We start from the raw sequence: 18673 nt of genomic DNA on the forward strand, positions 1-18673 counted from the left end.
CCGTCACGTGCTTAGTTCATCACGTTTCCTAAATAGCTTGTCAAATCCCTCCATGTGTTGTTATTGCCATTATTGCCATTCCAATCCAAATCACCACATTTGTTTGTGGTATAGAAAAGTGATTGGTGAGGACGGTAGGGTCAGTTTGCCTGGGTTGGAATCTGGCTGTCACTTGTAAGCTGTGTGACCTCGGGCAAGTCACTTGTCCTCTGTGCCTCAGTTTCTGCAGCTGTAAAATGAGGACGATAATCATACCTCTCTTATAGAGCAACTGAAGATCAAATGAGTTCATACTTGCAAAAGGACCTTAAAATAGTGCCTGACCCTTAGAAAACAATTTAGAAATATCAACTAATACTATATTTCCCATACAGAAACTGAAATGATCTTTATAAATTCAAGTCTGTTACCTTGCTGTAAACTTCAGTTGGTTACCTTACCATAAAAACCAATTCCTTAAAGTGGCCCTCAAGCCCCTGCACCCTCTCGCTCCTGCCTACTTCACCTCCTCATTTCATTTCATCTACTCCTATGGCCATATGTAGTGTGTCCCTATGTATCAAATGAAGGTAATGCCTGTAATTACCTCACATGGGGCATTGTAAGGATCAAGTTAATACATACAAAATGCAGTATTTTTATTGAGTAAATCCTTAGTAAGTACTGGCTATAAAAACAATAGTTATTACATTCCTCTTGTTCTTCATGTGTCAGCTATATTGTACTTCTTTCAAGATAGCAAATGCACTATGTACTTTTCTTCCTAAGGTGTTTGAATTTTGCTTAAAAGCTCCATTCTACCTCCTAGCTAATTTATACTCCGGCTTCATGTTTAATCATTATAGTCTCACAAAAATGTTGTGGCATTAATTTGGGTTTTGCCACATACTAAAAAACTGTTTTATATTATCTTTTTCTTCTATAATGAAAATGCATGTATTGGCTCCTGCAGCTGGAACACAGTCAGCTCTTTGGTTGTTACGTTACATATTATGAGTTCATGTGAAAGTGTCTATGAGCTGGTACAAACCACTCCTACTCTTGTTACTTCATGTCCTGCAGCTGGGGGGAAATCTGGGAAAAGAGATAACAGATAATGGTAGAATTTTCCATTACAGGGAACAACTGCAAGTGCTAAAATTAACACAGTTGAACAACAGTAGCATACTGAGGGCCTGCACAGGAGAGGGAGAGAAATGTAGTACATGCAAAATAAGTTCAATCTTGTCTGAAAAAGTTAAGAAAGCAAAAATCGACACAAAAATGTGCTGGACCTCCTTTACCTGATTCACTTATCTTATTTTTCTGGCACAACGCCCAGGTCACCCCTACCCTCAGCCCCTGTTTATTAAAAAGAAAGTAGCATATTTGAATTCTTTTGAGATCTGACTTAATTTACGTTAAAGGACTATCAGAAGGGAGTTGAGGAGGGTGCTATTCTAAGCAATTCAAGCCAAATGAAGATCGGGTGTTGTCTGCTGAGAAAAGTTTCCACCTGGAAACAAGTATGTCTCTATTGCATACTCATAGTTGGCAGGAATAATCAGCTTATGCTAAAAATGTTCTCTCGCCCCACAGTTATTTTTATGTAATGAAGATTACATTAATTGTTTGACATTCAGTTCTTGTCTTAGAAATGGGGGCACCGTAGTTATTTTAAGAAAAAAGATAAAGAAAACAGTCTTGAGTAGGGCTTTCATTCACTGGAAATTTTAAAAGAGAAAAGGGCAAGGGTTGGAGTTGATGGGGGAGAAAGGAACAGGGTGTGTTCAAAAACCAGCCTATCTTCTCTTAGAGAAATAGAATCTTAAACTGATCATCAATATTCCAAGAAAAGTCTTGCTGTTACAGCTTCAGAGCTATATTATCATTTTAGTGTTCCCCTGGGTTAGATATTTGTTAGAGACTTGTTAAAGCAATGTTGATTTTAGATTTTAAGTATTTATTTCTCTAAATATCAGCCACTACAAAATTATCAATTTACATTTTGAAATTAAATTTTGTTTAAGTGGTTAAGTTTATTAAAATTAATTAAAGTTAAATTTAATTTTAAAAATTAAAATTAGGCAACTCTCTAATTTCAGTCATACTCTTCCAAAAGAAAGCAATATGATAATAATCAATAATAGAGGCTATGTTTCCATCCTATCACAAGATTGTGATGTAGATTTAATTCTTGGACTCCAAGAAAAATTTCAGATAATGGAATTCCTTTACTTCTCAGCTTGTGATTGGCTGTTTTCCTAACCCAGTGATTACCAGACTTCAAACCTAGGGAACAAGTTTGGAGACTGAGGACTAGCGCCTGAAGCAGGGTAGACAGGAAGGAGAGGTGAGAGAAATTAGGGAGTGGCAGATGGTAGAAGAGGTTGATAAACAGTGGCCTATTGCATGTTCCTCTTTCCCAAAGTTCCATTCATCCTAGCAGAAGCTTCTCTCCAGTAAAGTGGTCCACTTTTTTTTTCTTGGCAGAATTCTGAAAGCCATCTGGTTCAATTTGAAGCCTTTTCTTTGAGCAGTTAAACAGTCAGAGACCTAAAGAACAGGTCATTTTGAACGTTTGTTTTTCTTTAATAGCCACTTATTTTAATGAAAAAAAAAAAGCTGATGAATTATTTGCCATTTTGTAGAATTATAATCCCCACCCTACAAAGGACACACACATAAGCCAAAAAAATAGCCAGCACTCCAATTATCTAAGTAAGATATTAGCATGCTACAATTTTTCATTTTAAACTGGGTACATCGATATATAAATCAACATTTTGACAGCTGCTCTGTGCTTGGAAAGGAAACCCTATTTTTTGTGTCACAAGGCTTTATTAATTCTAAAATGAAATGATCTGGAAATCAGCAACACCTTGAGGTCTGAGGCTTACTGGTTGGGCATACACATTCATGTTTTAAAAGATTATTTTAATTCTGCTGAGTTAAAGTTCTGAATAAGGAATGAGAAAGAAAAAAGAATAATGGTTAAGCCCCTAGTATTTATGAATTTTACATGTGTGATTTCAGTTAGTCTTGTGAACTCTATTACAATAATAGCTATCACTTTTCACTATATACTGTATGTGAGGCCCTATGCTAGGGAATTTACATTTCTTCTCTCATTTAATCTCATAGTGACTTTATAAGGTAAATATTCTCATATTAAAAATGAGAGACTTGCAGCAGAAAAAGGTTAAGCCATTTGTCCAGGATGTTCCCATTTGGAAAAGTGTAGAGTAGGGAATATAGTTTAGGTTTAACTAATTATAAATGTCATGTCCTTTCCAGCTATTAATTTTTTCAGAATTTTTTTTCCAAATTTAAAAACATTTTTGCTGAAGTGTTTGTGAATGCTCATCGAGAGGGTCTTCTGGGATGCCTGAAGTGTCTCATGATCTGGATGGTGTCTCATGATCTGGATGGTGGTTATTATGTAAGGGTTCATTCAGTTTGTGAACGTTCACTGAGGTGTTCATTTATCACTTGTGAGCTTTTCTGTATGTTATATGTGATAAAATGTTCTTTAAAAAGTACTTCATGCTGAATACAGCAAATGTGAAAGACATAAGTACAAAGGGGAAAAAATTCACAGGCTCTTTGTGGTTCCATATAAATTTTAGGTTTGTTCTATTTCTATGAAAAATGTCATTGGTATTTTGACAGGGATTACATTGAATCTGTAGATTGCTTTGGGTAATGTGGACATTTTAACAATATTAATTCTCCAAATCCATGATCATGGAGTGTTTTTCCACTTGTGTCTTCTTCAATTTCTTTCCTTAATATCGTATAGTTTTTGGTATACCAGTCTCTCACCTTGGTTAAATTTACCTGGAGGTATTCTATTACTTTTGATGCAATTGCAAATGGGATTGTTTTCTTCATTTCTTTCTGATAGTTCATTGTTAGTGTACATAAACACAACAGATTTGTGTGTATTCATTTTGTATCTTGCAAAATTACTGAATTCATTTATTACTTCTAATAGTTTTTTGATGGAATGTTTAGGGTTTTTTGTTTATATCATATCATCTGCAAATAGGGACAGTTGTACTTCTTCCTTTCCAGCTTGGAGGCTTTTCAATTCTTTTACTTTCCTAATTGCTCCGGTGAGGACTTCCAATACTATACTTCATTATATTGGAAGTGTTTCCTTTATGCCCACTTTATCATAAATGGATGTTGAATTTTGTCAAATGCTTCTTTTGCATCTATTAAGATGATCATGATTTTTATCCTTCATTTTGTTAAGTATCACATTGACTGATTTATTGATACTGAACCAGCCTTGCCTCCCTGGAATAAATCCCACTTAATAATGGTGTTTGACCCTTTTAATGTATTGTTTTATTTGCTTTGCTAATAGTTTGTTGAGGATTTTTGCATCTCTGTTCATCAGGGATATTAGCCTAATATTCTTTTCTTGTGGTAACCTTAACTAGTGTTGGAATCAGGGTAATGCTGCCCTTATGAGTTTGGAAAAGTTCCTTCCATTTCTATTTTTTGGAAGAGTTTGAGAATTACTGGTATTAATTCTTCTTTGGACGTTTGGTAGAATTCACCTGTGAAGCCACATAGTCCTTGACTTTTGTTTATTGGGAGGCATTTGATTCAAGCTCTGATTAGTTTTTGGTCTATTCAGCTTCTCTGTTTCTTCATGATTCTGTCTTGGTAGATTGTATGTTTCTAGAAACTTATCCATTTCTTCTAGGTTGTACAATTTGACCTATAATTATTCATAGTAGTCTCTTGATCCTTTCTATTTCTGTGGTAACAGTTGTAATATCTCCTTTCATTTCTGATTTTACTTCTCTTTTTTTTCTTGGTGAGGCTAGCTAAAGGACTTATGGAGTCTTAAACCATTACATTTAATTATGTTTACTAGTGTGTTAGGAATTTATTTAAAGGAATTGTCAGATATGTATCCTATTAGAGAAAAAAAACTTTTAACATTCAAAACTTCTAAGATTACTTAAATCCTTCAAATAAAAAAATATACCATTGTTGCATTATTGCTCCCTTGATACTCTGATAGGTCTGATAAGAGAGAAAGCAGCATGTTAAAGGAAAGATCAATGAACTAGCAGTCAGGAATTCTGGTTTCTAGTTTTGGCTGTGCCACTTGCTCAAAGCCTGATTGTGGACAAGTCTCAACTTCTTTGGACTTCAGTTTCTTCAACTGTAAAATGAGAGGATTGGGCAGTATCTCAAAGGCCATTTACAGCCAAAATAATTTATGACACTGGTGATTTGGCCAGGCTTGGATCAAATTTTTATTACAATAAAGAATAAATAAAGCACAAACATTCAATAAGTGGGAGAACAAAACTTGCCATCTTGATTTGCAACTAGAGCAGATACAATGTGTTTCCTGTTCTTTCCACAAGAGTCATGGGAAGGGAGGTGGGGAGAGGACAGGGACAGGGGCAGGATATCCTTCCCTGGCATGTCACTCACCAGCCAGCCTATATAATTTTTTCGTGGCCATCGGGTCTGATATCCCGTTAGTCCATGCCACAAAACGAAAAAATTACAAATAAATTATTATGGAGAGAGAATGAGTCCTTAATTTCATTTGCTCTATTTTTATTTTTCAAGCGAGTTGCTTGCATTGCGTGAATTTATAGTGACATAATTTCAGGGACTTCAGGGACAGATAATATTTACAGAGAAACACCTGCAAGGACTTTAGTGTGCTTCTGGTAGGCTAATACTGTTGCCAGTTTGTAGGTGAACAGTGGACGAAACTGGAAACTGGACAAGTGAAAAGGGAGACATGCCCGGAGACCTAAGACATTTCTCGGGAGCAGAAAGGGACTTGGTTCTTTCGGGTTGTATAGCTTTAAGTCAGTGTGAGATTGATTATATACTTGCCAACCTCCCTTTGATGACAGGAACTGTGTCACTTATCTTTATATCCCTAATGACAGATGTAACCGACAATTAAGTATTTGTTGAATTGACTTGAGCAAAAACTGCGCGGGCATAAGGTAGGGAAAAGGAAACCAGATTAACATCACCTTGGATATCTGAAACTTTTAAAAGATTTACTGCAATATTAACTACAAAGGGAAAGGGACTTCAACGGAGCACTTTTTCAGATGAGATGTCAACCAACCAGAACAGGAAAGGGAGGTCATCAGAGTTCCTTGAAAACTGATCAGGCAACAGGTTTGAACCCCCAACTGCAAAAGAGGAGCGACAGCGACCCGCAGATTGGCAGCACGGAGGAGTGTCTAGGGTCCGAGAAAAACCAAAGTCAGAGCCCAGGGGAGAGGCTGAAGAAACTCCGTCCAGGGGCCGGACCGGAGACGCTCGCTTTGAGCTTGCTTCTTAACAGAACCACCAGCAAGCCCTAAAAGATGTGCAGCTCGAGCTGATATTTCGGCCTGATAACTTCCGTGTGTGTGCGTGTGTGTGCCCGTGTGTGCAACAAGGAGCGCCACCCGTGAACTTCCGCGTGCGATGCACCCAGAAGTGTCGCCCTGCCGCGCTCCGCCCTGCCCCACCTGCGGGGAAACCTGCGCTCCCGGAGGGGCGGGTCCCCACCGCCGCGGGCGGGGGCGGGGCCGCGGCGCGCCGGAGCCTCTCGCAGCCCCACAGGCCGCCTCAGCCACGCTCGCCGTCGCCCCGCCCCGCGACTACATTTCCCAGCAGGCCCCAGGGCGCCCGCGCGCCGCAGTTGACCCATTTCCCGGCCCGTCCCGGGCTCGGCCGGCCCCCGCGCCCAGGCGGCCGTTCCCTGCTGACTGGGGTGTGGGCGGGGAGCGGCGGAGGGAGGAGGAGGCGCTGCTGGCCGCCGCCGTTGCCTCCGCTGCTGGGCGCCTGGGCAGCTCCCCGGGTTTCCGCGGCCGCCATGGACGAGCAAGCGGGTCCCGGAGTCTTCTTCAGCAACAACCATCCGGGCGCCGGCGGTGCCAAGGGTCTCGGGCCTCTGGCGGAGGCTGCAGCGGCCGGCGACGGGGCGGCTGCGGCAGGGGCGGCCCGAGCCCAGTACAGCTTACCGGGGATCCTGCATTTCCTCCAGCACGAGTGGGCCCGCTTCGAGGTGGAGCGAGCCCAGTGGGAGGTGGAGCGGGCGGAGCTGCAGGTAAAGACCCTCCCGGCCTGGCCCTGGTTATCCCGCCTCTTTGCTGCCTTCCGCCCCGCCCCGGACCCTTTCCCCTCCCCCCTCGGCCCTCGCTGGTCCACTCCCCTTTGCTCCTGCCCATCCTACCCAGAACGGTCCCCTTCCCCCTTCACCTCTGCGTCAGGCTGACCCCACTTCCTCGACTCGGGTTCCCATTCCCGCCCCGACGCGTTGTTTACCCTCCCCGCTCCTTTTCTCCTACTCCTTGCTTCTCCTGACTCGCTCATTTCAACTCTTGCCATCCCTCATGTTAGGTCTTCTCTTTGAGTACACTAATGGGGCGGACAGTAGTTTGGAAAGATGTCGAGCAAATCATCCTGTGCCAGGGAGTCCCATCCTGGGTCTAGAGACGTTCCCCGCAGTAGGGATTGGCAGTTGGCTCCTGTCTGAGAGCAAGGTGACCAGAGAAGACCACAGAAGTTGTGTCTGTGAGGCCTGGACTTGGGGCCAGAAGCTGACGGAGGGCGACAGTGTAACTAGGAATATCAGCTCCCTTCTTCTATGTGTGCGTGTTTTCCCCCTTTCCCTCTCCCCGCTGCCACTTTTCCTTTCCGTATTTCAGATTCCTGGATTTTAAAATGAAGAACCTAGGTGATCACAATCAGATGATGGTTCAGAGATGGTTTCCTGTTCTCAGAATCAAAAACTTCCCAAGGATTAATTTTACGTTCAGTGTTTTGTGAAATTGACTTTCACTGCAACAGGAACTAAAAGGGTTTTCAAGTTGGTTACGTTGCCTTGTATAATCTGCAAGGGAAAGGGTATCCAGGGAGGACCTATTGTGTGTGGGCCCTCAGAAGAATGAAGGTGAGGCTGAGACCTGACGGGCCATCCTGAACTGGTAAATAGGTTTCAGTGGCTGTTCTTAAAACTTCCAAGCCATGCACCAGTTTCACAGGGAACTTAACTATGAGTAGCTGTGCCTTTCTGTTTTACTGGCTAAGTCCTGTATGCTTATGAAATCTGAGTATACGTCGTTTTGGTTGGTGAAACACTGGTAGTTAAAATGCTACCCTGTGTGTCACTTTTTTTGGTAACGTGTATTTTCCTTGGCACTTGAAAAAATGAAAAGGATAAGTCTGTTAAATAGAATCTGCTGGAACAGGATGCTTTGATACAGTGCAAGTGGCCATGGAAAGAGCAAGGGGACAGGTTGTAGTAGGCAGGGTTATAGTACGGGCTGTGCTTGCTGCCAGCTCTGTGACCTTGAGGAAATCCTTTAACCTCTCTGAACTTCAGTTTCTTCATTCAGTTGCCATAGTGGCAACTGCTATGAGAAAGATAAATCAGGATACAGGGATAGAATGTGATAGGGGCAGCTATTTTAGAGGGGGTGGTCAGGGAAGGCCTCTGGGAGGCGTGGAAGGAAGTGAAGAAGTGACCCACAATTTCTAAGATTCCTTCTGATTCTTTACTTCTGCAGTTGTATGTTTATATTTGGTGGCTTTTTCATCCCTACTATATGTTGCTTTTGCATCTGGTCTTTTGATAATTTGTAATTTTTCTTGTAGTGAATCTGACCATGTCTGTATAGTAACTAGCAGACTTACATGCTTCATTCAAATATTGGTAATTCACCTTTGTTAGCAGTGCATTCCATAAATGAACTTGTGGATTTCAGACTTAAAGGAAGTGTTAAAGGCAGGTGTTAATTTTAACATTGTTCAGTTGTGGAACACACACACACACACACACACACACCACTTACGGGGTTATTTATGGCAAATGTTAAACTTAAGGTAGGTTTCCCATTGGTACTCATCATATTAAGGACACTACATTTTTACAGTATTTTTTCGTTTCTGGTTTGTGCTCAAATTAAGCGTCCACAGAGAAACTTTAAAAAATATGTCCTATTTTCCAAACAGAGCAAGTATTATGTCTTTTGGGGGGAGAGAGTTTGTAGAAATCTATGGTTTTGATCCCTGAATTAGCATTATTGAAACTATGTTTTAAAAATAATTACATTGACATCGTTAAATTTGAACATATTCCTTCATTTTTCTTTTGCGATTGGAATTTTCCTGGAAAAACAATAGGAAGTAAGAGTTGAGTGAGTGATGATGAAATTTGTATCAGTTGGTGTCCTTTTTTTAAATTTAAAATCTCTTCTCAAGTCATTAACATCAAAGTCAACAAAAATACCTTTAAGATTAAGTCTAATGTGTCCCTTCAGGAACCTGTCAGTCCTGCTTTTTCAAGTTGCCAGGTCAGAATTGTGAAAGACAATCCAAGCTCTCAGCTATCTACCTGGTCTGCCTTCATCACTTCCTCCTTCAGATCTTGGGAATAAGGAACTGGCCACATTATACCAAAAACTTATTTGTCATTTTCTCCCCTTTGCCCATCTTAGTTAATAAGACTCTCTTTTTACTTTTCATAATCCCCCTCCTCCCTAACCACCACCATTGCAGGTGAGAGTAGGTGGTGAAAGAATGGTCAAGATTATTGCTGAGGTTTATATTTGTGAAAAAACTTGGAGATGGGATACATAAAATTCAAGAGAATTTTCTGTGTGTGCTACAATGGGCTAGATGACCTCAAAGAAACATGCAGTCTAGTTGGAGTGGTAGAACAAACAAAATGCATAAGAATCGGAGTATTTATTATTTGGGGGGTTTAAATTTTCTTAGAATAGCACAAGAGAGGAGCTAGGAGTGAGTGGGGAGAATAGCAGAAAGAAAGAACTTTATGAGACCCTAAGTTTCTCTGTATTTGTAAATTACTGACTTAAGAGAAAGCAAGCATGTAAATAAAAGATAAAAGTTGGCCCTAGATTTTGTGTGTGTGTGTGTGTGTGTGTGTGTGTGTGTGTGTGTGTGTGTGTAAGTAATAGGGGAGGCTCTTATTATTTACCTGGAAACGCTAGAACTGTGAAAAAGGTGTTAGGATTGAGTAGCTCAGGGCATGTGGTGTGGTGGCTGGTGCTAGAATGTTTATGAATCTGGATTTTGGCATTAGTGATTCACATTTTCATTCAATAAATATTTTTCAAGTGCCTACTTCAGGTCCTGTTTCAGGCACTGGAGAAGCAACAGTGATTAAAACAGATCCTACCTGCAAGAAGCTTGCATTGTGGGGGAAGACAGACAGTAATAAATAAATGCATTCATAAAATTCTGGGTGGTACTAAGTGCCATGATAAAGTGGAGTAAGTGGAATATGGAGTGCTTGAGAGGGTGGAGTGGGGAAGAAAGGCTTTACTGATAAGGTGCCATTTGAGCACACCTGAAAAGGTGATATCTGAGGAAAGAATATTCTAGGCAGAAGGAACAGTAGGGGGAAGGAAGTATGCTTGGAATATTTGAGGAATAGTGAGGCAAATACGGCTGGAATAGAGGAGGAGAATGGAAGAAATGTCAGCGGTACTGAGTTGCCCACAGTAAGAACTTGATATTTACCTCAGCAAGATGGGCAATTATTGAATGTTTTGAGCAAAAGAGTGACACTATCTTTCAAGAGAACCCTTTGCAAGGATTCAGAATAGACTGGGGGGGGAGACAAGGGTAGAAGAGGCAGAGTCTCTGTAGAAGGCTCTTAATAATCTGGGTCAGAGAGGAACTAGGGTGGCAGTAATGAGATAGGGGAATATATATTTTGATGCATATTCAAAATACAATGGAACACATTTTTGAAGGTAGAACCAACAAGATGGGTTGGAGGGTAGGAGGTGAGGTTTGAGAAAAAAGGGAGTCAAGTATGACTCAAAATTATTTTGAGCAGCTTCGTGGGACTGTTGAAAAGATTTACTGAGCATTTAAATGAACAGAGTAGGCACTTAAAATGACAGTTTATTTTTTGTTATTATTATAACTTATTTACAGTTATAGTAAAAGGCAACGTGGCATAGACCTTGATTTAAATCTTTGCACTAAGACTGTTTTATTTTATGCCAAAATACATATTTGCCATAATTCTGACCTCTCAGACCTTAGTTTCCTCATGTGTAAAGTAAGGATAATAAACTACCTTGTAAGAATTAAATGAGATCTTTTAAAGTATCTAGCAGAGGTCTGGTACATAACACAAACTAAGTGCTGAATAAATAAATAGTAGCAAGTGCATGCTGTTAAATTTTTACTGTCATATATCTCCTTATTCTCACAGAAAAGCAAAATCTTCAGTCATGAACTCTTCTAAGACTAGAGCATATCGGTGTCATCCTGGAACCATGCAGTCTAATATTTTGCATCTGATGGTGGCACTAAGGGACATTCCATAGGAATCAGCCTCAAAACATTGATAATATACTTCAGATGTACTTGCTTTCCTTAATAACCCACTATGTGTCTATTATCTTGAAATTTATATAAATTTTCTGAATTTGTTTATCTTAACCATGCATGATTTCTTGGGTAACAGATTGTACACATTTACTAATGACTTCATAAAACTAATCTTTGGTTTTGTTTGGCCCTTTAAACTTGGGGCAGGTGAACCCCATTTTGGGTGAACCTCATGGTATAACTTTGTAAAGAGGTTCATTCTTCTATTCACATCCTTGATAATTTTATAATCTTCATATTTTGGAAAGATTATAGAGGTTTTATTCTTTTGAAACATATTGTACTCTTTGTCACTTTAGTGTTTCTCAATTTTATCTGAAATCTTAGAATACTGGGGGAGCTTTTAAAATATTAATTCCATGGGCTCTACCCTAGACCAGTTAAATCAGAATTGAAGGAATTTGGGCCCTTGGCATTAGTATTTTTTGAGCTTTTTGATCGTCTTAATATGCAGCATGGATTGAGAGCCACTGCTTCAGTTCTTTTTTTTTTTTTTTTTCATACATAGTTAGGTAACTTCAACACTTTTGTTAGTATTCCAGATATGGATGGCTTTTTATAGCATTTGAGATATAATTTCTGTTAATGTTTCTATTCTTTCTGATAATAGCTAGCATTTTATTTTTAGGCAGTAGAATATTATAATTTGAATCACCTCCCTCTAACTGAGATATAATGATAGAGTGATCTTTGAGCTGGAATGAACTTTGGAAATAATCAGCTACATCCTTATTTTACAGGTAAAGTGAGGCCCAGAGAAAGGTTAAATGACCAAGAATGAAATAGGTTTTGTACAAGCTCTGTCACTTAAATCTACAGATACCTTTATGTTTTTTTTAACTTTTCAAATACATTATTTTGCTTGATCCTTACAACTTTCTGAGACCGTGTTTTCCCGAAAATAAGACCTAGCTGGACAATCAGCTCTAATGTGTCTTTTGGAGCAAAAATTAATATAAGACTGAGTCTTATATAACATAAGACTGGGAATAATATAATACAATACTGAGTCTTTATAATATAACACAATAAGGTATAATATAATATAATATATAATATGATATAATACAATATAATATAATACCAGGTCTTATATTAATTTTTGTTCCAAAAGGTGTATTAGAGCTGATTGTCCAGCTAGGTCTTGTTTCCGGGGAAACACAGGATAATCACGTCTTATACTTGAAAAAGTATAAGACTAATCTGAGATCTCAAATAAAGGTAGGTTCTTCAGAAAGTTTTTTGCATTTGCTTCTAGTAGGTTTCTGGAGGCGTAACCTGGATAGAACAACATTAAAGCAGATTCATTGCTGATGCACATTTTGGTTGTGAATACATTTGAGGGCCAGTATACTTCTGCTTCACCTTTGCTTTGAGAGTATGAGCCCTTTAGGGCCTTAGGGGGTCTACTAGACTCCCCAGTCTGCATCGTCCTGGTCTTTGATTTTTTTGCCTTTTGGGTTCTGCAAGGCTGTCCAAATTAAAGTTCAGATCAGTTCTGATTGGCCAGCACTCAAAGGGCATAAGTGACTTTTGTTCCCTCATCTAACTGTTCCCATTTTTCTTCAATTTTGGCCACATAATTCTTTACTATCTTACCAGCTTTGCTTTTTAAAATGATTGTAAAAATATTTTATCTAGAATTTTTAGCTGTTTTCAGTAGGGAAGTTGTTTCAAGTCACTATTACTTAGAAACATAGTTCTTTATCTTACTTTCAAAAACTGACATATAAGGATGGCACCAGTAATTATCTGGGAAGATATCATTGATGGCACTTCTTTAGCAAGAGATGTGCCTATTTAGCCCTAAATGTTATTTACTATCTAAATCTTTTCTTTGAATTTCAGTGGTAGAAGGAGACCTACAACTTTTCTTTAAAATCTTGGTAACTTAAGCAGAATTTAAAACAAACAAACAAACCCTTTTACTAATCAGTTTTTGAAAGTCTTATGTTTGAAAGTCCAAATAGTCTGGACTGATTTCTCTTTGTCAGCCTACTACCTACTTGATGTCAGCTACATTTTTTGCGTTATGAATGTTATTGATGGTGTCCAGGTCTTATTTCTGGGTCATTAGAAATAAAATTGCCCTCGGGATCTTTGGAGTTTCTTCTTTTGGTGGCCATTTAGACAAAGCAATCTATTGACCATCATAATTTGGCAGTGGAAAGTGTGGGTTATAGAGTCAACTCTATCACTTTCGGCTTATCATTTTTTCAGGGACTCGTTTTTACTTGTAAATTGTAAATGATAATGTACCCACCAAGCAGAATAGTTGTAAGGTTTTAAAAAGATAAAGTGTGCAAAATATATGACCCATAATAGGTGTCCAATAAGTGGATTGCTCTTACTGGTAGAAAGTTCTATGGACAATGCATTTGATTATATTATTCATTTAAATCAAATTTTAGAAGCCTGAAACTAGTTTCAGTGATCCATTTGACATAGTACCTACTTAAATTCTCTTAGCCCTATTAGTAGTAGTTGTTTAAGGACAAAAAACTGATTGTATTGGGAGTAGGGGCAGGCCAGAGATGGCAGTAGCAAGTGGTAATAGTTTGTAAGCATTGAGGACTACAGATAGTAAAAGAGGAGAACTTGGAGTTTGGGAGAGAATCCTGTGGCGAGAGAGAAGTTGGGAATGGGTAGAAGAAAAGAGGAGACAGAGAAGGGAGCCGAAACAGACAGGAGGAAGAAACTGCATTGCACACATTAACCTGTTCTTAATTTCTAAAGTATATATTATTTGTAGTCTTCATTTTAGCCCTTGAAGAATTCTAGGGCTAATGGAGGTAGCTACACACACAACATACATTTCCCTCTGTCCCTACCTCTCCCCACCAGTATCTCTGCTCTTAATTTTCTATCTCCTTCATTGGACTAAGAATATTATACCTCCTGAGGACCTTAGAACTTAAGTCGTCTCTTCCCTTGTTTTATCATTTAGGGCCAGAGAGAGAAAGTGATTTGTCTTAGATCACTCTGTGAGTTGGTGTAGATTTAGTTTAGAATGAAGGAGTCCTAGAAGGAGTCCTAGTACGCAGGCCGGGGCATTGTTCTCCATGTTAATCATCTCCTTTTATTGGTCCTCTGTAGCTGAATTATAATATTTAGATGATTAAGTGTGCTTTGAATACCTGTCATAATATAAATTCTTACCCCTTATTTCAAGCTTTTCTTCAAGTAGAATAATTTAGTACAATAATTTTCTTCAAGTAGAATCATTTTTTAAGTGGCTCAGGAAGGTCTTTAACAGTTTGTGTTCCCCAAAAGTGTTTAACATTGTATCACTATTTTATTTTAATAATTTTATTTATTTTTGTGTAGGGAATACTGAAATAAAATGTTTATTTCTTTTTTAAAACAGTCTGCAAATTTGCATCTTTTTCAGCTTGCGCTGAGAGTAGCCTAATTAAGTTCTCGCTATATTTTTAATACAGTTTGTGCTTATTGATCATATATCAGATTTTGTGTAGTACTTTTTTGGGACAAACTTAATGCTTTTAACCTTTATGATTAAAATACCTTATCTGAACAAGAGGACGGACTATTAGAAAATACTGATATGTAAGAAGGAAAAGTTATTGTAGAGTGGGCTAGAAGCAGTATAGTACAAGGAGAATGAGTAGGTATTTTGTTTTGGATTTAAGATGGGGAGAAAAATAAGGGAGTAGAAGCCCTGGAATTAAGGTGAGTTTGGGGAAATACTGAGTAAGGTTGGGTGGAATAGGTATTTCGGGTGTGGCAAATAGGTTCTTGGCATAACTTCACTATAGAGATTCAAGGAAAGGGCCAGGGGGAGTGTTTCATTACTCTACACACCGGTTCCATTAGCGCTCATTTACATGTGACAGAAATTGGATCCAGTACCAGCATATCTCCTTAGGAGAAATAAGCACGATGTCAAATTCCACAAGGGTGATACCAATTTCACCTGATGGAAAATTACAGCCCAGTGTGGGACTTGTTCTTCATTATTTTTGTTTATACTTCCTAAATGAGAAGGTTAAGCAGTGAGCAAATGAGCCTAAATTACAGGTACAACTAAAACCTGCTCCCAAGGAATGTGAATTCATATAAAACTAAAAGGAGGGAATAAGGAGGAGCCTGTGGATCTGTGTCAGCCCACTCACTGAACCGGAAAAGGTCGAGTCAGTCAGGGAGGGTGGTACCATGGTCCCAGTAACTGAACCCAGTACTTTATCTGTAGTTTGCTCTCTTTTCCTTTCTTCTCGCCCCTCCAGAAATAGTAATAATTTCATTTATTGGGCACTTACCACGTGCCAGGTACAGTGCTAAACACTTCACATGTATAGTCTATTTTAATTTTTGAAAAACTGTATGTGATAGGTATTAATAGTCATTCCCTAATTCAGATATGAGGAGAGAGGTAAATAATTTGCAGGAAGAAAAGTTTGAATAATGGGCCTGGCATGGTAAGTAGAAGGAAATATTTTGACATTTTTCTTTTTCTCATGCTGAGTCAATGTACAGGGAAAGGATGTTTTCCTCTCCCTTGTTGTCTGGTGAATTTCTAATCATCTTCCAAAGATTCCATTCACTTTCTGTGGGAAACCTTTCTGACCTCCACAATGAAACTTCATGCTCCCCTAACAGCTTGTACATATAAGACAGAGCTTTATTATCCAACACCATCCAGTGGTGGTTGGTTGGGCAGTAAATCCGAAAAGGTGGTTAAAATGATACTTTAAATAATTTAAGTTAAAAATATATAAACACATAATCATTTGCCAGTGTAAGACCAAGCCCACTGACCCTTCACTTTTTTTTTTTTAGACTGCTGATTGGAGTTCTGCTGTTGACATTCTTGAATTAGCTATAATGTAATGCATTGTAATACATGTGATACAATAATATATAATACAGTTGTTTGTGATTTTGGTTTTGGTTTTCTTTGAGTAAAGCACTGGGTACAAAGTCCTAGATTTTTATGACTTTCCCCCCAGTTGTTTGCAGTTGTGTCACCCACATTTAATTTGACAGCAACATTTTTAGTCGGTCTCCTTTATTGTCTTATCTTTCTGAAGCATTCAACTTAGTCTTTCTTTTTATACCCATATTTTATTGATTTATATAATATTTAATTGAATTACCAAGTAACAAGTGCGACTGACATAGACAGGTTTGGGAGGAAATCCAGGTGACTTTTGGTGAGTTTATACAACTCTGTGGGAACCGAAGTGTATGGGTGTACTATAAAGAATAGATATGAATAGTTTAATATGCCATGGGTTCTGTGTCGTGTTTTACAAGGAGACTAGAGAATGCTGGTTAATCCTTAGGGTTGGTTAAGAGAGGATTAGTGATGTAAACTTCTGTATCTCAATTATACCACCCATCTCATAATTTGTATGTTTGTTTCCTCTAGACTGTGAATCACTTAAGGGCATTTTTATTTCCCTAAAGCCCAGCAGAGTGATTGGTACATGGTAGCTGCCTAATAAATGGTGCTTGAATGAATCATATATTAGGTAATGTTTTTACTGAATATGTATTAAATGTATATGTCTGTATATGTATATTCTGTTTCCCAGCTAAATTGTGTCCTTAAGGACAGGTCTTATGTCCCATACATCTTGGATATTCACAATGTTTGTTGTAAGTGTAGTGAATGTACAGTACATGTTGTTATATAGAGAACAGCCTATCTATCCGTGTTGCTGCTAGCTAGTTCTGCCTTGTGACTTCCACTGGAAAGAGCCTTTTAGAGCAAGTCCTCTTTGTATTGTGTTACGTAGAGCATTGCCTGGGCCCTGCCAAATCATTCTGACAGAGCTCATTTCAGGGATGCCACTGGCTTCATAATTGCAGCGTGATGTTAGCTGCAGCAAATGGTGCTTGGGAGTTGGGAGAGTTGGTTTGTTTTTTTCTCCCTTTGTGTGTTAAACATGGGCTGCCAGGAAATGGCTTTGGCATCATGTCTTTGCAATCAGTAGGGTCATGTAACTCTTTTTTTTTTCTTTTCTAAAGCTCATGCCTTCAAATTTTATACACGTTTCTTATTTCTTATAAATACAAAGTGAATTGAAAGTTTAGCTTTTCAGATCCTCATTGCTAGCCAGCTTAGTGAGAATAAGCATAAAAATGCTGAAATATGGAAATATCAGAGTTGCCAGAACTTCATTTATTGTTGAGGGGAAAAAAAATTATACTTCTGCTTGTAAAGCTTTTCTTTGGGACATTAGGCGCTTACTGAATATCTGGCATTTTCCTAGGCACTGAAGATACAGTGAAAAACAGGCAGATATTGTTTTAACTCACATGAAGCTTATAATCAAGCAATAATTCTTAACTTCAGATAGACCTGAGTCCATGATGCCAGTGGACATACCCACTTTAGCAATGCCATGTTAATTTTCCATACTTAGAAACCAATCACCAATAGTAACAACAAAATAAATCTTCTTCTGCTCTCTTCTCCATCAATACTGTCGCCCTGCCCTGCCTGCTCTTTCGCTTCTGTCTGTAAGACTATACATAGTTAGTACCTTCAGGGTTTTACAAGTCTCCTCTTTCTCTGTTTCCTTGTTCTCCTTCTCTTTTTGGGGGTTACTCCATTTCTGTGTGGAGTCCTCCATTCAGATAATTGTTCACCACTTTTTTTTTTTTTTTTTTTTTTAGTAGTTACTCTTTGACTTGAGTCCTCCCACTCCAGTTGAATTCTTTTGTTTAGATGCTGGTAAAATTACATCTCTGGCTAGTCTTGACACTTTTCCACAGTTACAGTTCTGCTTGTCACATTTCTTTACATGGATGACCTGTCCCTTGAAACTCAATCATCCTTTCTAAATTCTTCTCCCAAACCAAGTCGCCCTTTCTTCTTATACCCAGCCCCTTGTTTACCTTTTCTAGAAACCTAGATTCAGCTTTCACTGAGCATTTCACTCTCTTGTTCTCACTCTCCCAGCCATGCACCTGATGTTGTAAACTCTGTGTAATGTTTTAAATCCATTTTTAATCATTTAATTCCTAATATTACTGTTACCCTGGTCCAAACCCTCATGACCTTATATCTGGGTTACTGCAGTAGTGGCCTTCCTAATATTCTACTCCTGGTCTCTCCCTTTGCCAAGGTATTCGACACAGTACTGCGTCTCAAGCTTCTAAAAATGTTGATTTGTTCAAGACTTTTTTTTATTGTTTTTGCCTGTGGTAGATTTCAAATCTCTCCATGATTAGATTGATTAGATTGCCTACCTGTTAGGATACTCTTTCTAAACCAAAATAGTGCAATCTTGCTTTGTACATA

General features: G+C 38.7%; 1 protein-coding gene across 2 annotated transcripts in view; it reads left to right on the forward strand.

Annotated features, from left to right (window-relative positions):
- Positions 1-6700: 6700 nt before the first annotated feature.
- Positions 6701-18673, forward strand: part of STRN (striatin) — a 77844-nt gene continuing 65871 nt past the window's right edge. For both annotated transcript variants that reach the window (XM_081068172.1, XM_081068173.1), the window contains exon 1: positions 6701-7078. In XM_081068172.1, coding sequence (XP_080924298.1) covers positions 6845-7078 — 234 coding nt within the window. In that variant the 5' untranslated portion in view covers positions 6701-6844. The remainder of the gene's footprint in view (positions 7079-18673) is intronic.

The sequence above is a fragment of the Rhinolophus hipposideros genome (genome assembly GCF_964194185.1).
Source record: "Rhinolophus hipposideros genome assembly, chromosome: 12".
Classification (NCBI taxonomy): Eukaryota; Metazoa; Chordata; class Mammalia; order Chiroptera; family Rhinolophidae; genus Rhinolophus; species Rhinolophus hipposideros.